Source organism: Natrix helvetica (assembly GCF_964273705.1).
Source record: "Natrix helvetica genome assembly, chromosome: 7".
Taxonomy (NCBI): domain Eukaryota; kingdom Metazoa; phylum Chordata; class Lepidosauria; order Squamata; family Natricidae; genus Natrix; species Natrix helvetica.
Window position 1 is genome coordinate 56,903,035 of NC_138558.1, and position 21,370 is coordinate 56,924,404.

At 41.1% G+C, this 21,370-nt stretch overlaps 1 protein-coding gene across 3 annotated transcripts in view; it reads left to right on the forward strand.

Moving 5' to 3' along the window:
- The first annotated feature begins 4,545 nt into the window (after window positions 1–4,545).
- Window positions 4,546–21,370, forward strand: part of RAPGEF2 (Rap guanine nucleotide exchange factor 2) — a 190,520-nt gene continuing 173,695 nt past the window's right edge. For all 3 annotated transcript variants that reach the window (XM_081959660.1, XM_081959662.1, XM_081959661.1), the window contains exon 1: window positions 4,546–5,272. In XM_081959660.1, the coding sequence (XP_081815786.1) occupies window positions 5,204–5,272 (69 nt within the window). In that variant the 5' untranslated portion in view covers window positions 4,546–5,203. The remainder of the gene's footprint in view (window positions 5,273–21,370) is intronic.

The following is a 21,370-nucleotide window of genomic DNA, read 5'->3' on the forward strand; positions in this document are numbered from 1 at the left end:
AGTTACTGAAAAAATAGGCCTGACACCATCTGGAGCCCTAGAGGAATCTTTAGGGCTCCAGATGGTGTCAGACCTATTTTTTTTTTAAAATAACTGAGTCTTATCCCTCATGTTCACATCCTTCTATAGTTCCTGTTTGAATACTATGCTGGCAGCTGAGCTCAAAAAGCAGTGACTTAGACCAAGAAAAAAAAAACTAAATATAACTTTATTTTACCTTTACATTTATTTGGACCACATCCTATAATATCACCCACAATGTGAGATACACGTGGCACAACTGCATTTTTCAGTGCTTTGAATAACTCCTGTGCAAGGAACTCTATGTGTTCCTGTGTCATTATACCATCAGGTACATCATTTATCAAGCCAGATCTGGTTGTAGAAAAAGAACCAACCATAGATCCTAGATAACAGTATTTTATTTAATAATTTTCTCTTGTTTCATATTAAGTTATAACTGGGCAACACTTTTTAAAGATGTTTGGGAACCACGCTCCAGGTTTCTGGGAGATTCAAATGATTTTAAGATCATTTGTAGCCTTCACTCTGTCATGGAATAGTTGAACATTATATTGTTACACATTGTAATCAGAACTCTTTGGTGCTTCTGTTTTAAAATTTTCTGAGACATTGCTTTGCAACTCTCAGCTGGAAGCTGAATTAAAGCAAGAACAATATTTCAATACTTTCTCCTATGCAATTTCTCCTCTGTCTTGTCCAACTTATTACTCTACCTTTTATTCAGAAATCATTTCACTTAGCTATACACGGAATAGAGGTCTAAGTCTCAAAGCAGAAATCAAAGTATAGAGCGATGTTGAACAGGATAATGTCTATCTATAATTAATTCATAATATAAGTGCCAGTATTATAGCTGGTGAAATTTATTCAGATCACATCTCCTCAATTTTAAATGAATCTAACTTTGGCTGTCTATTTTGAAACCGAGTGTTGCTACAAAGGGTCCCTAATTCCATTTGGATTTGGCTGAACATGAGTTCACAAATCAGAGTTAAAGCTGGTATCATACCGAAGAAAGGGCCATCTCAGCTATGGTCTCATATGTCTTTACACCTAACAAGAGTCAATATTAGGAATTAATATTATAAGCTGCATAGAATCATCTTGGTGTATTTAAGTGACATGCATACCATCCATCCATCGTACCATATTTGAGTCAGCTTTGATACTTGGTGCTTGCCAGGACAAGCTCAAAGAAACATTTTAATATGATTTGATACTGCCTTATTCCTAGGGCTTGTTTTAACATTTTGAAGAAAAGTGACATCAGTAAAAGCAATGGCAAACTGAAGATGACTGCAATGAAATGAGCCAGCGAATGGCTTGGTTGCTGAGAATTCCTCTCTGGATAAGGAGATGACTCGGGATGCCCCACAAATTCTCCAGATAGTAGTTCTACACGTGTATGTGTATGTATGTGTGTTGTGTATGTATGTACGTTTTTGTGTTGTTATATATCTTTTATGTTTTATGCTCCATTGTACGCCGCCCCGAGTCCTACTTGGAAAGGGAGCGGCTAATAAATCCAAATTTATTATTATTATTATTATGAGGAGACTGTAAGAAAATGGCTTCCAGTGGATTTAGAGCTTTGAGAAATAAGGGATCACCATCTTTGCATAAAATGCAGTTGGTACCTTGATGGGACATAGGATTCACATACTTCCTTTCTTAATCACTTCTGGAAATTGCTTGTTAACTATTTTTTGGATATTATAAATCTTCAGAAAGACAAGTTTTATCATACTGAGTGATGCTTCTTCAATCCCTAGTGAAAATTTTAGAAAAGACATAAGAGAAAATGAAAAGAAATCAAGTTCTGAGACATTATTTAAAGTTGAAAGGCCTTGAATATTAAAATTGTTAAAAGGTAATGGAAAGAATATAAAGCTGGTTTATTTCATCAAAGTTAAAATATATGTTGTTGTTTTTGGCAATTCTTATTGGGCTTTTGGTAACCAGAACTGAATGGGGTTGCTTTAAAGATTTATTTATAGATAAGTGATAAGATGTGGGAAATAGAGAGCTTGTGTTGGATTCTCAAATTGTTTACTGAAAAATTTTGTACTCATTGTACTGAAATAGGAAGCTCTTTCCTTATATATTTCTTTAGTTTTTCTTTATTACTTATGTTTTTCATTCTTTTCTATTCGTTTTTTCTTTGTTCAGTTTGCATTAGTTTTTCATCTTTATTACCTATAAACTTTAATAATAACTATTAGTAAAAAAATATTTTGAAGACAGGTGTAGTCAGTTTTCCCAAATAACCAGATAGGAAACACGATTAGATTAAGTCATAGACACATTTTATTGTAGCTATTTTGGTCTCACCAATGTAATATGTGAAGCATCCTTCACACAGTTAGTATATAGCAAATACAATTTCAAGTTATAAATGTAACTTTCATAAAGACTCAAGTGATTAAATAAAAAATCCATTCCATAATTTAGATTAGAAATAACTTTTAAAGACTTTTATGAGAAAGCAAGGACATTTGGCAAATACAGAGGAGGTTTGATGGAAGATAGCAGCCTTTACTAGGAACATGACATACCACTGGCTTCCTCACAAAGTAATGTGCAGTTATCAATAAACAATCTATTTATTTTGAGTCTGGAATCTATGTATAATGCTTACTGTTTATTATTGTTTCATTAACTTGGTTGTATGCAGCAATTATTTTTTAATAATTCATACTGGTACTGATAAAAGCCAACATAAAATTAGCACAAACCTCAGGAGGGTATGCTAACAGCTAAAAAGAAATGCTTCAATGATTAGGTTGTATTCTACAATCTTGAAAAACATCTCACTGGCCTTAACATTAGTTGGTGATAGTCAACATTTATTTCCCCATCTGCTTTAGCCAGCAGGCTTTTCAGAAAAACACAATATTGGAAAGTCCGAGACATGAGAAGTGGGGCTATAGATTGAGTGATTCTGTCTTATTCCTTCAAAGTAGCAAATGGAAAGTACAATAATACAATACAATACAATAGCAGAGTTGGAAGGGACCTTGGAGGTCTTCTAGTCCAACCCCTGCCTAGGCAGGAAACCCTATACCGTTTCAGACAAATGGCTATCCAATATCTTCTTAAAGACTTCCAGTGTTGGAGCATTCACAACTTCTGGAGGCAAGCCGTTCCACTGATTAATTGTTCGAATTGTCAGGCAATTTCTCCTCAGTTCTAAGTTGCTTCTCTCCTTGATTAGTTTCCATCCATTGCTTCTTGTTCTACACTCAGGTGCCTTGGAGAATAGTTTGACTCCCTCTTCTTTGTGGCAACTCCTGAAATATTGGAACACTGCTATCATGTCTCCCCTAGTCCTTCTTTTCATTAAACTAGACATACCCAGTTCCTGCAACCGTTCTTCATGTTTTAGCCTCCAGTCCCCTAATCATCTTTGTTGCTCTTCTCTGCACTCTTTCTAGAGTCTCCACATCTTTTCTACATCGTGGCAACCAAAACTTGATGCAGTATTCCAAGTGTGGCCTTACCAAGGCATTATAAAGTGGTATTAACACTTCACATGATCTTGATTCTATCCCTCTGTTTATGTAGCCTAGAACTGTGTTGGAGTAAGTACTGTAATTAAACTGCCTGGTAGTGCTTGGAAAATAACATATCAACTAGGGTATTCTAATAATAAACCTTATACCACTGATAAGACAGAAACATGTATGCAAGCCCTATTTAGCTTCATAAAACATCAGGCCTGAAAGTTTAATATACTACTGGTTGTGTTCATATATTCAAACCATGTAGCTATGTTCCAACAACAAGTAGCCACAAGATAGGCAATCACATTCTATCTCTGTTTTAGCATGCTGTGGGAAGCCAACTGTCGTGATTATGGTTCGGGCCAAATGCCTTTAAGAATCTTATTAATCCTGATTACTGCCCCGAGTATCTACCCTAACACCTTCCAATAGTTAATTCCTTACAAGGAAGGCGAGGCCATTGCGCAGTTATGGGATTCAAACCGATATATGAAGAGTTTGAAGGCGGCTGATCCAAGTTTCCTAGGCTTTCTAACAACCCATCAAAGTCATTGCCGTTGGGAGGGGAAGTTGGGGCCACAAGGTTTCCTTCTCCTAACCTTCCGGCCTGTGCTGAAGCGTGTACGGCGGGCGTACGCCTTCCCACGAGTAGTGTAGCGAGTGTGGTTTACATTTCTGAACCTTCCCCACGGGGACCCCTCGGCTTAGCCATTAAATGAAAGGGATACCCCGTTTCGCTTCTCCCCTTTCCACAATTCCAAGAAGTCCCAACCTAAGGCGATATTTTCCAAAGTAAAATCCCAAACGTGGAAGAGGAAAGAGAGGAAGGGAGCTGGTGGGTTCGGTCTAAGGAATTCCGGTGCTTTTGGCAACCGCTCCAGCCCGGCTCGGGCGACTCCCGCGCCCTGAGAAGGGAGCGACGGCGACGGGTTTCGCCGCGGCTGAGAGACGAGCAGGGCTCGGGGGGGCGGGAACGTGAGGCGGCGCGGCTCCTCCCCGCCTTGCTGCTGCTGTTGCCGCCGGTGCGGCCGGGCGGTGCTTTCCCTCTTCGTCCGTCGCCTCGCCATGGTTGCAGCGGCACAAAGCCCAGGCGAGCATTAGAGGCCGTTCCCCGCGGCGAGGCTGCTGGCCCGACGCCCGCTTCTTTCTGCCCAGACGCGGCGCATCTTCCGAATTCCAGGCCCGAGACCGAAACGGAGCTCGACTAGGACGCGGCGGTCCTTCTCCCGCCCTGCCGCTCGAGGGGATGCGGTGGCGGAGCGGGGAGGAGGGCGACAGCGACAACAACACCACTGCTGGGCAGGCCGGCAGAGGCGGGGCCGGGAGTCGTCGTCGTCGTCCTCGCTACCACCGCAGGCACCCACGACTCCTTTAGGCGAGGGGCCCCGACCGGAGGGCGGCGCTGTTGAGGCGGAGGGATCCGCCGCCGCCGCCGCCGCGGCCGAGAAAGACGAACAGTAGCAGCTGGAAGTCCCTGGGGCCAGCTGGAGCCGCCTTTTACCTCGGCTGGCTTCCTTGCCACGTTTAGGGGGGGTGGGGGGAAGCGGAGGAGAACTCGGCCGCCCGGTGCAGGCGCCGTCTCGCTTCCTGGGCAGGGAAACGTGGAAGAAGGGCGACGGGAGCGGGCCAGGACGCGGCGCCGGCCCTGAAGTCGGAAAAGAAAAAGGGGGAGCGATATGGCGTCCTACGTGGATAATAACTTCCGCCAGGCGGTCATGAAAAACCCAGCCGACAGGAGCCCCCAGGTATTTCTGAGTAGCACTTCCTTACAAACACCCCACCCCACCCCGCCGCCGCCGCTGCCGCTTCTAACAGCCTCCCCCTCTTCTCCCCCGGTGCCTTTTCCCTGGACGGTCGAGTTTGTACCTATCGTGGGTCCCCGTTTGAAGGCGACCCCCTTCTCGTCCTCAGATGAATTCTTTCTCCCCGAGTTGGCCTATACACGTTGAAATTTCCTTTCTTGCTCTGCATCCCAGACGTTTCTTAAACCCATGAAATCCTCTATAATCTTTGTTCTTGTGAATCGGGGGGGGGGGGGGGGTTGGACATCTCCTGGAATATCTTTGGGAAAACTTCACCTCCAATGTTGTTTTCCCTTGTTAGGGATATTGAGTGCACCAAGTAAAGTGTACATGTTGAACAGGTTCGTTGTTTTCTGTAACTCTATTTGTCATTGAAGGGTGTCCTTTAAAAAAAAAATGTATAGTATTCACAAATCACAGGAGCTGAGATGTTTGAAATGCTATCTGTACGTGGCTACATCAGTAAACACGTTTTCAGCAACTTTAATCCCTTTTCTACCTACAGAAAGAAAACTTTAATCCCTTTTCTACCTACAGAAAGAAAAGCTTATTAATTCACAGCAGCAGACTTCCCGTCCCCCATTTCCATTAACAGTGCAGCTCTTAGTTGCTTGTATTAAGACAAATGCTTAGTTTAGCCATTGGCCTTCTTGTATTGCCAAAATTAATTTGAAAATTGTTGCTAGAGACAGGCAATTTCATGAACACTTTTGGTTGGCAAATTGGGGATTGCTTGATAGTTTATTTACTTTATTAGATTACTAAACTTCTGTTGTGTCTGTTTCTGGAGATCTGTGTAATGTGTTTTTCTCCCAATAAGCAAGCAAAAATATAGTTTTTTAAAAAGATGTATTCATTCATTTGTTGTAAGTATTTAGAGCCTTAGAAATCAAGTAATCAGATTGCCAAGAAGGAATAATCAGTACTAACTTCTTTATGTATTTTATTCATTGCATTTTGTTGTGAGTGGGGTTTTTTTTGGAAACAACAATTAGATTTTTTAAAAAGATACATAGTAAATATATTTTATTGCTTACTGCAGTTTAAGACTTCCACTTTATAATAGACAATTGTCAATTCCCTTTAAGTTTTCCATTTCTATTTTTGTAATTCAAGAAAGTAAATTGCTAAAAAATGGAGCAAAATTCATATGCAACAGGATAAGTATTATTTTTAAAAACACCTGTTTATTTCCGGCCTGTTTCTGTGGAGCATCAAGGGCTCACTGTCATTGTTAGCTTACTAGCTATTGGTAAACATAGTAACCAAATGGGAAGATACTTACTCTTCTAACAGTGTATAAAGCTTAGCAAATTATTTCTAATTCGGAATAATAGTTGAACGTTTATTAGTAAAGTTTTAAAGTATGCATAAATTGTTTACCAGTCCTTTTATGAAACCTTGGCTCAGTAGCTTATCTTTATGGTATTTGTTGGCATCCGTGCGATTCTACCTGCTTCCGAAGTGTTTCTAAATACCTTGATTTTATAAAAGGCATTGTTTAATTGCTATAGTAGCCAATAATTTTGAAGTTTTATAACAGTGTTGCAAACTGATAAAATCTTATCCAATTAATCTGAACTTTGATATTGATAAGTTGTTTAGATTGGTTTTTTTAAAAGAATTTTGCCCTGGTAAATATTAGTAGATCCAAGCATTGGGATTTTAATCATTTTGTTGAGTATTATTTATTTATTTATTTATTCTTCATATACTAGATTAACCAAATGGTTCGCACAACACATAAGCTTTTGATTAGTTCACACAGCCTTATCCCCTCCCTATTTTGATTTTGTAATCTTTTCCCTTCCCTATTTTGATTTAGTAGTGTGGCATTTTTGCTTACGTCACTTACTTGCGGCTATATTGATTTAATTCCTTAGAACACTTCAAGCAGTAGGTTAGAAAATTTGGAAAAATATCTGATAGGAAAGTGATGCTATCAGGTGTTTAATAGCAAGAGTATTACCTAGATGTGACAATGTTTTTGAGTACTTGACTATCAGAGGCAAAATGTGATTTGTGCCAAATAATAGTGAAGTGTTAAATTTACTGTTGTGGTGTTTCCTTTTTTAAATAGGTGGCATGGTTAAAAAAGAAACAACAATTTAGTAATGCAGTAGGATCAACATAAAGCAGATGAGAAAACTAAACCTACACTGTATTGCTGCTGCTGCAATATTAAAAATATATGCTAAAATACAGACTAAAAACTTGTAATATATTTTAAAGGAAACTTTTTGCTCATGAGTTCACAGTCCCAAATGTCAGTAAAATATATCCAGGCAGCTGAAAATTCAGTGACTACTGTACTGGCCCTATTTTAACTAATAAATCGGCCTTTTATTTCATTTTTGGCAATTCACTGAGCAGGGAAATACTTTGTATTGCTGAAGCTGCAACTTTCAGTAATTTTATTTTCAATTTCTATTCAATCTTGTATTTTTGGTTCCATGGCCTATAAACCTACCCCTATTTCCTTTCAGATTATGTATACAAATATTTATTACATCTTTTAGGCCAGCAGTCCCCAATTGGTGGTCTGTGAGAAAATTTGGCGTTCCAGAGAAAAATTATTTGCATTTTTTTATATTGCACTAAATCAGAGGTCCTCAAACTACGGCCCCTGGGCTGGATACGTGCAATGATTGTTTGTCTTACTGCAGAGAGTCTTCCCCTTTGGGGTCTTTTTGTGTGGGTCGGAGGAGGAGGGCAGAAATTCCAATTAGGGGTCTGCTTCAGCCTCCTGGTGCGGGGCTTTGGGCGAAGGCTGGAGGGAAGCACCACTGGTGGCGAAGAGCCAGAGGGCCTTGTTCCAGTGGGACTGCATCATGGCCTGGAACTGGATGATTATCTCAGCCCACTGAACCTCCAGGCACCGGTACCTGGCCTTGCACTCCCGCAGGTCTTCCCTCTGCTTGGAAAGCCTATGCTCGTAGTCCTCAGTGAGATCCAATTTGAACTGAGCCAGCTGTTTTGCCAACTCTTTCTCGTGCTGGCTGCTTAGCTCCAACAACTGCTTCCTGTTGGGGCCCTCAGGAGCCCGGGTGGGCAGGCAAGGAGTGGCTGGGAGGGGGGGGTGAGTAGAGGCCGGCGAGACGCACCTCAACGTGAGTGACATCAAGTTGGCCATGCCCACCCAGTCACATGACCATCTAGCCACGCCTCCCAAGCTGGTCATTAGGCAGATCATATTAGTGGTCCGTAGGATTTACAATTATGAATTCAGTAGTCCCTGAGGTCCGAAAGGCTGACAATCCTGTTAAAGAATGACTGAAGTGTAAGAGAGTGATAAGCCAAAAATCATTGGGGAAGCTTCCATGACGAGTTGACCCAAAATATAGCCCATATCAGTATAAAGGCAACATTCTCTGTTTATAGCGACATACTCTTACATCAGTTTTATAATTTTGTTTTAAAAGATATTGTTATTTCAATCATTGTGATTAAACGTAACTATTGAAATGTCATTTAAAAACAAACAAACAAATAAGTTGTTAAAGATTGGTTATGAAGTTTACTTAAACACCAGAAAGTAGAACAATTTTAGGGAGTCTTTAAAAAGTGAGAATCTTTCTGGGAAGAGTACAGGTAGTCTTCACTTAACAATACAAAATGGGGGGGGGGGGAATTCCATTGTTAAGTGACAAGGCTGTAAGTTGAAAAACCATGTGACTATGCCGCTTAGCAATGGCAGTTCCGATAGTCCTCATGGCTATTGCTAAAAGAGGACTGGATCATTAGGCAAGGACCTCATGTGACTGGGACATGTGACTTCCTGCCGGCTTCCTCATTGATTTCGCTTGTTGGAAGCCAGAAAGGAAGATTGCAAATTATGATCATGTGACAATAGCAGTGATGGCAAACCTTTTTTTGCTGCCGTGTCAAAAGCGGGGGGAGCACGGGGGTAATGCGACATCGTGCCACACCATAATGCTATGCGTGCATGCCCCTCAGTGCATGCGCATTCGTCCGATCAGCAACTGCGCCTGCTTTTGCCATGGTTTTTTCACCTTCCCCAGGCTCCAGACACTTTCTAGGAGCCTGGGGAGTGCGAAAACAGCCTCCCCTGCCCCCCTGGACACCCTCCGGAGACCTCAGGAGCTTCCCTGAAGCCTCCGGAGGGCAAAAAATGGACCTAGGGGGAACCTGGAAGTTCGGGAATGGTGACTTCCGGTTTGTCCATAGGACCGATTTTCGCCGTCTGGAGCCTTCAGGGAAATCTCCTGATGGCTCCGGAGGACAAAAAATGGTCTTACGAACAAATCAGAAGTCCGTTCCTGAACTTCTGGTTTGCCCGTAGGGCTGTTTTTTTGCAAAAAAGAAGGCTGAAGTCAGCTGGCCTCGCGTGCCCTGATAAATGGCTCTGCACGCGGGCCATCACAGGACTATAGGGATGCTTGCCAGCCATACAAGGACTGGTCATAACTACCTCTCATTCAGTGCCATTGCTATCTTGTATAGTCACTGAATGAATGATCATTAGATGAGGACCACATGTATTAAAACGTTACTATTCTTATTATGGCCATAAATTGATTAATTCATTTGAAGTAAATTTCATTCTACAGGTTTCAGATTTTATTTATACAAAATGAAATTGACTAGCATATGAATTTTATTTTGAAATGAAGTTGAAATAATAAAAAGGGGCTTTCTAAAATTGTACTAATGACCAAAATCTTATTAATTTATTTTTCTTCACTCGGCTAAGTCTTCAGATCGGCAGTCTCATTCAGGAGTAAATCCTGGAGAAATGTACTACTGAAATAGCAACTGACCTAGTCTTAATAAGAATGATCTTTAAGCTGGAGGTTAATGTTCACTCTTATTGTGATATCCATGTGAGAATGCATTTTAAAATAAACCAACTAAAAGTCCATTGTCTTTTCCTTGCAATAATTAGGTTGTAATTTATATCAACATTTCTACCCTATATACATTCACTCTCCCTCAACGTTCCATAACATGAAGTCCTACTAGATGCTTACCCATTTAGGAGCTGGTTTCTGTATCAGTTGTATATGTGCAACAATGGGGCCTTCAGGTCCCTCTAAGACAGGGGTGTCCAAACTTGGGAACTTTAAGACTTGTGGACTTCAACTCCCAGAATTCCCCAGCTGGGAATTGAAGTCCACAAGTCTTAAAGTTCCCAAGTTTGGACACCCCTGCTCGAAGACTAGCTCATTACAGGCCAGTAATGGACCAATGGGACCATTAGGAGGAGGAAGGAATATTGTGTATTTTTGCCACTTTGAGATAAAGAAATAAAAGCAGGATAAAAGAATTTAATAAACAGAACAGGAAAAGTTCCTGTCTCAGACTGCGAATGCTTTTTTTGTTGTTGTTGTAACAAGCCGTAAGGAATTCAAGAGGTAGTTTCTTTAAAAAGAAGGAGCTTCAGATAGATATCCACCTGGACAAGTCACCAGCTTACTCATAGATTTTCCTTCTGGGTAGTTGATAACTGCAAGCAGGGTGGATAAAAATAGATGATTTAAACAAATAATAAAAAACCGGATTTTTAAAATTTAAATCGGATTTTTTTATTTAAATGGGTTTTTTAAAAATTTCAATCAGATTTATTTTCATAAAATACTTTTGGAGTAAAAAAATCTATCTAAAGATAGTTTTCTACTTAAGATACATTAATTAGTTTATTCAGCATGAAATGCAGCTTTGTTATGTAGCATGAGGCTATATCTTCTGCAATATTAGGGTTGCAATATTAGAGTTAACAGGTCAGAGGAGGAGCTGCTGTGGAACAGAGATGACAGTTGCTCTTTAAAAAAATTTAAATCACTAGTAAAGTCTTTTTACTAGTGATTTAAATCGTGATTTAAATCGACTTGATTTAAATCAAATCCACCCTGACTGCAAGTTTATCTCAGTTTTACGTGTGACTGCAGAAACAATTTAGAAATGATTTAAAATTTTAAGTACAACTGCTGCAAAACATACTTTGAGCACTTTTAATTTTTTTGGTACTTTGTGTAGAAAGGAAGATGGAGTATCTGGGCCGGGTGCTGGCCACAATTTGTTTTTTATGGTTTGGTTACATCTGAATGCAGTTATATTTACAATTAGTGAATCAACTTTGTTTCTCTACAATAGAGAATTAATGTAATTCCCATTAAAGAGAGAGAAAAGAACCCTTCTCCAATAAAAACAAACATTTCTAGGTGGTAATATTAGCGGCTATTTGTTGATTCACATTTTGGAGAATACAGATTGTAGTTATAGTGTTAAAATTGTATAATCAACTGCGAATGGTATATCCTTGGCTATCTATATCAGTCTGTTTAACTCAACCTTCTACATGTTTTTCTATTTTTGATTTTTGAGGGGTCCTTGGTGCTTGCTGAACTTGGTTGCTTCCTAGCAGATGTGATCAGTGCACCAATGATGTTACCTAATTTGGATAATGAAACATCTGCAAGAAAACAACCAAGCTCAGAGACCACCAAGAACCCCTCATTTCAACCCTGTGCTGCAAGTATTCTTTTTAAAAAAGATATTGCATGTATGTTTTTCAACCTCTCTTCCAGATCTCTAATTTACCTTTCATTTCTGCATACAAATATATAAGAACATAGATTGATAGAATTTAATCCTCATAACATCTGTTTTTCCATTGGATAATCTGTAGAAGCACTATTGTCCAAATATGTTACTAGTATTTGAGATTAGATCATGGTATACATATAAATCCTGTTAGATTTGGCTTTAATTTGATACTATCAATGTGATTTTTCTACATTTTGTCATTGTGTAGTAGTGATTAATAATTAAACTTGGGCTAATAATAAGATTATATTATTTATTTTGATAGTGTTTTGCAGCTATATTGTGCGTGGCCCTGCATCTCAAATTTTTGGAAATGGTTATGTATGGTTTAGTTTGCAGTTTCCTAGCTGCATGCACATTTATGGCATGTTTTATGCTACTATCATATAGAGGTAAACTTGTGCTCTTCACAAATAATTGGTTGCCTCATTTATAGACATCTGTAGAAGCTTGCTGCTTTTATCAAAATGTGGAAAGCCAGTGCTATGGCATTGCAATTTAAACTCTGCTCCTTTTATACTTGCAGGTATCATCGTAACATGTACAAAAGTTTTTTTGCTTCCTTTTTTCCTCCTTATATTTAGGAAAGTGGATAGGACGGATAGCTGTAAGGAGTGTTGCACACTATTTCATTGATTATGTACTCAGTCGTTGTCAACATTTTGTGACCACATAGATTTTCTCCATTGCAATCTGCCCTTAATTTTGTCTTTCAGGTCTTCTAGTGGTACACTGATTGGTATTATAACTGTCCAGAAGTCCATCTACTGTGCTTCTGGTTGTCCTATTCTGTCTTTTCCAAACTTAGAGCTTTCTCCAAAGAGTTGTATAATTTATCAAAATAGGATAATTGGAACCCAGTCATTTGTCTTTTCAGTGAGAAGTCTTGAGTCTGTTTCCTTGGCAAACCAAAGTATTTTCAGGAGTTGCTATTCACCACTTCTATATCTTGTTCTATCTGTTGTTAGTTTAGGTTTTTTTATATTTAATTTTCAGTCCCACATTTTTCTCCTTGACTTTGAGTACTAGAGCTTGTAGATCCTTTGCATTTTTGGTTATCAAAACAGTCTCGTCAGCATAGGGCAGATTATTAATATTTCTCCATCCAGTTTTAAAAAAACAAACATGCTGATCTTCCATTCCAACTTTCCTTAATATATATTCAGCATATAGGGTATAATAAGAGGAGAGTATTCAGTCTCTTTTTTAAATAAAAGATTTTATTTTAACATCACACTCCTTTGCTAACCTGGGGCCTATCTGTTTCACTACATTGTATCCATACTATAGCTTCTTGACCCCTATCTAAGATATTCCTGAAGATACATGTGCTGGGATCCCCATTTTCTGAGCACATTCCACAACTTGATGTGATTGATATAGTCAAAGGCCTTTCTTTAATCAATGAGCACGTACAGACTTCTTTGCCTTTCTCAATCAGCCAGCAAGCATCAGCAATAATGTTTCACATTCCTTGGACTAAAGCTAATTTGAACATCTGGCATCTCTATTATCATGTAGGTCTTTAACCTGTACTGGTTGATCCTAAGCATTACTTTTCTAGAATGTGAAATTAAGGATATTGTATATTAAAGATATTGGCAGATTTTATGATGGTTTTTAAGTGAATCACATGGCATCTTGCTTTCATATTTGTCAATTTCAAATTGTACTTGATAAAAAAAAAACCTCATCAACTCCCTCTTCTTCTGCATCAGTGATAGGAGCATGAACCTGAGTGGTGTCACATTAAAGAGTTGTTCACTAAATCTAATTGGTATTTTTGATAGTTGATTGTATTGTAGTCAAGTACTGCCCTTGCCATATTGTTCCTGATTATAAAAACAACACAGTTCTTTCTTTGTTTTTCATGTGTTGAGTATGTACAGCAGGGGTGTCCAAACTTGGGAACTTTAAGACTTGTGGACTTCAACTCCCAGAATTCCCCAGCCAGCCATGCTGGCTGGGGAATTCTGGGAGTTGAAGTCCACAAGTCTTAAAGTTCCCAAGTTTGGACACCCCTGATGTACAGTATCTTCTGACTGAAAATGTCCAATCCCAGTTCATCTCAATTCACTAATGCCTAAGATGGAAATTTGTAGCTTTTTTATTCAATCTTCCACTGTGTTGAGATTTCCTACATTCATGCTTCTTACATTCCAGCTTTAATTCTTTCTTTGCATTTTTGGATTTTCTTTCCCCATGTGGCAACCTCAACAACTTGATGATCTGAAGGCTTATCAGAAATATTAGTATTCCAAAAAGATCCTCAGCTTTTCCTCAGCATGTTGAGTTCTTTCTGTAAAGAGGCCTATCATTCGGGATTGTATTGTCTATAGTTGTGCATTTTCATATCCATGTTTTTTTTTCGGGGGGGTGGTGAAATTACAGGACTGATTTATGTTTATCTTCTCCTGAACAGTATGAATTTATGCCTTTGCATAAATGTTTGTTATTTTTTTTTGCTGTCAATAAAGTGAATTATTTATTTCCAGCATCACCTTGTATCCCTGCTTTCCAATATACAGTAGCTGCCAGCTTTCTTTAGATGGGCAGCTGGGATGACCTTCACACCTTGGGTTACCCTGCTGAGACTATGTACATGATTATACACTCCTGTCATTTCTTCGTTCATCTGTCGAAAGAACACGTGTGTGCGCATACACACAGGCAAACACACAAACACAATGTGGCAATTTTACTATATTATTTACATTTTAAGATTATCTACCTCATACTGGTTCTACTGGAATAAATAAAAGAGATCATTCATTCTTTACAATATATTTAAGAAGGGAATGTTTATTATTTCAAAAACCTTTCAGGCTTGTGAAGATTTTGTTAATGATATGGGATATTGGCTTTATTAATTGTATTCCATTCAGTCAGATAACAATAATTTTAAAAAAATGATTGCCAAAATACATAATTAACAGAACAAGTAATAATAGATTAAACCCATTTACAGAGTATCCTATAGAAAATGAAAGTATATTAGATGGTATAATTAGAGTGCCAGTTAATTGATTAACAGCTGACATAATAATTGTAGAGTGGGGCTTGCAAACATAATGCATGTGGACTTCATACTTCCATGAAGACATTCCATGTTTTTTGAAAACTCTCAAATCTACTGCTGTTAAAGTTGCAACTTTCAGGAAGGGTCCAGATCCATCCCCTTATTTTTGCAACCTGGACTCGTGTACTAACTATTTCCGGGGCCTCCAGGCTTCACCGACATTGGTGCTTCTGTTTCTACATAGCTAACTGTTGAACAGCTGACCTTTGTGCCACCTATTCTTTTGTGGCCTGCAATTATATTTAAATGATCAGTGGGACCCTTTTCTTGCTGTGAGTTGTGCTGACCTGCTATAGAGGGATCAAGAAATTGTTGGGTGCACATGTGCGCCAGAACCAGGAAGTTCAGCTTTTCCGGAGCGTGATCCCTTTGTGTACACAGCAGTTCCGAAAACCACTCTGCGCGTGTGCGCGGGCCAACTGATTGTCGGGCGCGCATGCACGCTAGAACCCAGAAGTTCAGCTTTTCCGGAGCACGGCCCAAATGAGCGCGCACGCGTGTGTGTGACATTTCTGTGCAACCTTTTTGGCACTTGGTGCCAAAAAGGTTCGCCATCACTGACCTATATGAATCCTTTATCAAAGTAATAAATAACACTTTACATTTGTCAATATATTGTTACAGGTTTCACTTACAGTTCTGTATTTGGAACACAGACTTCAACTCTTTGTGTTTGTGGTTTCTTTAGCTTCATCATTTTGTGTTCCATGTATGTATATTTTAATTAACAAATTCAGCTGTTGGTGAATTAGTATTTTAGCAGCAGGCACTTTAAAAACCTATAACTTATAGTCAAAACTCTAAATGTACTTAGAAGTCAAACAGGTTGGAAGCCTTGATATTATTGTAAATTGAAGGATTATGAGGATCATGTTTATGCTTTGTTTACAGAATCCTGATCTGGTTCTCCTGTCCCTATGTGTAACAATAGAATGTTATATCTAATGCTATGAAGCAAGCAAAGAAATAAAATCAGACCTTTCTTTGTTTTTAGTCTTATCTGAACTCTTTATTGTCTCCATTGCCAATTAGCATGCAGACAGTTTACCCCAGTGACTAGCTTCTTTGTTTGAAAAACTCTACATGTCTCTATGGGCTATTTCTTACATCACTAGGATGCAAATAATCACAGCTGAGTTTGGGCTCAATAGCAATGGAGTTCAGATAGGGGTGGGGCTGAATACAGAAAAGCTGCTGTTAAATAACATATATAGAATGCTACCAAACTGGTGTGTATTTTTACCTATGGAACTAATGCCAGCAGCAAATGGTATTTGATTTGAATATAATTCCTGTACAAATATTTGAATATTAAAGTGGAAACTACGAAAACAGTATTTTTCAATGGAATTTAAATTGCACAGAACAGAAGCCGTTCACATTATTCAAGATGCAGGAGGTTCAGAGATAAATGGCTTGATTTTCTTTACTTTTTAATGCTGCTGGCTCCTTCTCTCCCACGTTTTGTAAATTAACGTAAATCTGAGAAATGCTGAAACAATGTCAAATACAAGAATGTGAACCTTGGAAATGTTTCCTTACAAATTTAATTATTGCAATGTTTTGAAAGTGCTGACTTCTTGGGAAAGGAGAGTTGCAGGTGCACAGCACTGCAGGTCATTTAAAACGAACGCTTGACGGTCACAGTGCTGAATGAGAAAAAGAGAATAGTAATAGTAAAGCCATAAAATACTGTACTTTAAAAATGATTCCTGTGCTTCATAAGCTTCTTTCTTCCTTACATTCTGAACCTGGCTTAACAATTGAAGTGTTTGGCTAGAATGGGGGAGATCCAAGTTCAAGTTTAGTTCGGGAATTGTTAAATACTGTATTTTTTGGACTATAAGATGCACCGGTGTATAAGACTCACCAAGATTTCGAAGAGATAAGTAAGAAAAAAAAAAGTTTTGCCTTTCCTCAGCCCCTAGCAGTACTCTGCAGGCTTCAGCAGGGCTGGGGCAAGGCAAAAATGTCCCCGTTTTTGCAAAAAAAAAAAAAAAAGGGGGGGCAATAAACAGGCAATTTTCTGCAAAAACAGAGGCTTTTTTGCCTTCCCTCAGCCCCCAGCAGCACTCTGAGGCTTCAGCAGGGCTGTGGCTTTGGGAGGCCAAAAGGCACCATTTCCACACACTTTTGGGGGGCAAAAGGTGCGTCTTATACTCCGAAAAATATGGTACTTTGCAAGATCCTAGTGCAGCCATCCTAAAATATAGTTTGCTGTTATATTAATATTGTCATTTGTATGTCTTTTTCTTTTCTGGCAGTGTATGGAGTTAGTCTGTTAATCTGTTATGATTCCCAACTCAAAATACAGATGCAATAGTTTTGAATTCCAGATAAATGAGCTGAATCTGTCATCTTGGAAACTTGAAAGTTAGCTCCATTCTTCTGTGGGTTAAGAGTGTAACAATAATTATTATGTTACATCTTTTAACTTGCTACATAGATTAGAATTTATCTGTAATTTAAGGTACATTGTAAAGTTATTTCTGTCTCTTTAAATATTTCTAGTTTTTTTTTAAAAAACATTAGTTTTTATTATGTCTTAGCTTCACTATTTCAAACTGCTTTTGTGAGATTACTTTTTATAATTATATTTAATTGGGTTTCACCAGTTTTGCATTTGTGTGATCGTCCTGGCAATTTTAGCCACAAAGTGGTTTGCAATGTAAAAAATAAACACAACAGTAGAATTTGTAATTTAGAAGTCATTCATTCATAGATACCCTGATCATTATCATTTCCTTTATTACATATACATTCAGACCATACTGTAATTACCATAGGTAGAATACTACAATCTCTTCTAATAGTTTAGATTCAAAAGTGATAACTAGGTTAGTTACTTAAACATTTTGGCTGAATTGAAATCTGGACCTAGATATGCCAGGTTTATTTTTTTCATAGAATACACACTAAATTGCTTTTACTCTACAATTTTCAAGTGAATTCAAATGTCTCTATCACTTGAGGTATAAGTTGTATACCTGATGAATAATAATGTATAATGTGTCATTCATACTTATATATTAATCAAGGAGAGAAGCAACTTAGAACTGAGGAGAAACTTCCTGACAGTTAGAACAATTAATCAGTGGAACAGAAATTGCCTCCAGAAGTTGTGAATGCCCCAACACTGGAAGTCTTTAAGAAGATGTTGGATAGCCATTTGTCTGAAACGGTATAGGGTTTCCTGCCTAGGCAGGGGGTTGGACTAGAAGACCTCCAAGGTCCCTTCCAACTCTACTATTGTATTGTATTACCTTCTGTATTCTTCACTTATTTTCCAGTAGAGTGGAGGGAGGGGTCACAGAAGGGTTAACACAGCCTGATTGGTCCATTTGACTGAGAGAAAACTTCTTAACCTTCGCCTTCTCCCGTTGGTTCCCAGTTTCCTCTCAGTCAAGGTCCAAGACACAGGTTTGGTTCCTAGTAAGAGTGTTTTATTGGGTTTTATTAGTCAGTATTAGTGTTGTTGGTACTTTGAATTCGGATTCTTTTATTTCAAAATTTTTTTGTAGTGGGTCCGCCTTGCAGGGCTGTTGTTCGGCTGCCCTAAGAAGGCTGAGATAGTCAGTGGGGGGGGCGCTTCCTCCCCCCTCCTAAGGGATCGCTCCGGACTGGTGCCTGGGGTCTCGGGTGTGCCGGGCGACCCTGCGTGCTTTAAACTGCCCTTTTAAAACTTTTCCTGTGAGGCTCGCAGCGCGTTGGGGCTTTTCGGCGCGAAAGCGGCTATTCGGCTTCTAATTCATACCGCTAGCTTCCCGGGCCGGTTACAGCCCACGGCAGCAACGCGGGGTCGTTTTTTTGGTGTTGGAAGGCTCCTCGTGGCTTAGGAGCCCAGCAGTGATCTGGAGTCTTTGTTTGGAAAGGCGAACTTGCAGCTCGCAGGCATTAGCTATTAAGGGCTAGGTAGGCGGCCATTTTTAGGCGCGCTTTTGAAAGCACCGCCCAAAGAAGCCGGTGGCCATTTTGAGTCACGTGTTTGGGGCTTGCAACACGGAGAGGCTGTGAAAAACGTGGCAGTGCTGTTTGCAACTTTGCCGGAGGTCCGGAGCAGGCGATTCTCACCAGCTGAAGGGCCATTGCTACCAAAAACTTCGTTCTGGAGCACGTGAGTGGGGATGGCAGATAGAACAGAGTCCCAGCAGGCCGCGCCGGCTCAGGCAGGCGAAGATCAGGCTGAGCCCACTCCCCCAGTTAGGCCTCGGGTTTCTAGGCCTTCAGCTGAGGACAGACCTTCGAGAGCCCTGCAGAGGGATGAGCTCAGGCGATCCAGGGCTATTGAGAAGGTCATTGAAAGAGCTGAAAAGAGACAGGCCAGGGATCCTAGGCCTAGATCCAGATCCCCACGCACGGTGGCTCCCTGCCCTCCCCCACCTGTGGCCAGGGGGTTCAGTCCTTCCTCTTCCTCTGCTTCTCCATGCAGATCTGATAGGAGTCAGGAGCGGGGGGCGCCTCGCTCTCCTTCGGCTTCCCTGGGGACTAGAGAGGCAGATAGGGGGGATCCATTGGAAGGTACCTCTGCAGGTCCCGTTAGGGGTAGGAGATCCAGCAGGGCCTTTGTGGCACCAGACTATGATTCAGAAGGTGATGAGGAGGATCTAGAAAACCTCCCTGAGAATCTCAAAAGGCTTATTTCTGCAGCCATTTCTAGGGGCATTTCTCAAAGGGACAGGCCCTACCACCACAGTCGAGTTACTCCCTTTAGTAGGTCCAGATCTAGGGCTTCTTCTCCTTCCCTCATGAGTGAGGTCTCCTCTAGGGGTGAGGCACGGAGGGATGATTGGGGGTTCTCTGAGGAGGAGGATGCGGCTCCTGAGCCGCCTCGTTCTTCCAACCTTTTCCTCCAGGCCATGTTCAAACCATTACTTAAGAAGGCTAGGAGGACCACCAAGGTGGGCACGGGGGACCCCACAGTCCCACCGCCCACGGATCCGGACATGGTCATGTTCTCAGCGACGGCCACCAATAAGGAGGAGATTCCTGCTCCTCCTCTTTTCTTAGAGGTGGCTACTAGCCAATGGGCCCGTCCTTCTAACTTTTCCCCACCTGGCAGCAACGACCGTCGCGCCTACAACATGGAAAAGTCCTTTGTGCAGGCTATTCAGCTTCCAGTTATAGATCAGCCCATAGCAGCTTTAGTCTCCTCTTCCCCAGTGGTCTCGGGGGACGCGGCAGACAAACTTAAGCCAGAGGACAAGAGGGCGGAGCTCACCTTACGTAAAAATTATAAGGCCTCAGCATGGGCGGTGCGGGCGGCGGCTGCCGCCTCGTACTTCAACCGCACGACAGTCATGTGGCTCCGCCAGCTTCAGGATCGCATTCCGATCCAGGATGAGCGCGTACACCAGGATTTGGCTAAAATAATGGCAGCGTGTAAGTATTCGGCTGATGCGACCCTAGACGCTGTTAGGTTTGGCTCAAGTGCTTTGGCCACCTCTGTGGCCTCTCGTCGGCTCCTGTGGCTCAGGAACTGGCAGATGGACTATAAAGCCAAGTGGGACCTGGTGGCTGCCCCCTTTGCAGGTCCAAATTTGTTCGGGGCTTCCTTAGACCCGATTTTGGTGGAAAACAAAGATAAAAAGAAAGTTATGCCTACATCCATCAAGAAGGCGGAGTCCCGTAGTCATCCCTATCGCAGGCCCCAGTTCAAGTCCTATGACAGGGATCAGGATCAACGATACCAACCGTACAGGCAGGACAGGTCGTTCAATAGGCAGAACTTTCAGGACCGTTCTAGGTACCAGCCGCAGTCCAAGCGGCCCTTTCGAGGGGGGGGGGCGGCCGTCCCTTCCGCAGAGGGAAATGACTCGAACCCGAGTCATCCCATCGGAGGCCGCCTAGCACTGTATGCGGACGAGTGGGATCAGATCACGTCAGACGGTTGGGTCAGGGCGACCGTTCGCCACGGCCTAAGGTTAGAATTCCTCTCCAAACCCCCAAGTTTTTTCAAAGTTTTTCCCCCGGCTCGGGACCCGGAGCGACGTCGTCTCATGGACCTCGCGGTCGCCCATCTTCTAGAAATCAGGGCTGTGGAGGTCGTTCCGGAGCCGGAGAGGGGTCTGGGCTACTATTCCCATCTGTTCGTAGTCCCAAAATCCTCGGGGGGTTGGAGGGCGATTCTCAACCTGAAACACCTGAACCGCTACCTAGTATACAGGCGGTTCAAGATGGCGTCCCTGAAATCAATCCTGCAGGGCATTCGGAAGGGGGATTACATGGCCTCAGTAGATTTGACGGAGGCCTATCTCCATGTCCCCATCCTTCAGTCTCACCGGCGTTATCTCAGGTTCTCTCACCGCGGCAGGCATTACCAGTACCGGGCTCTTCCGTTTGGTCTGGCCTCAGCTCCGCGGACGTTCACCAAGGTCCTGGCAGCACTGGCAGCTTAC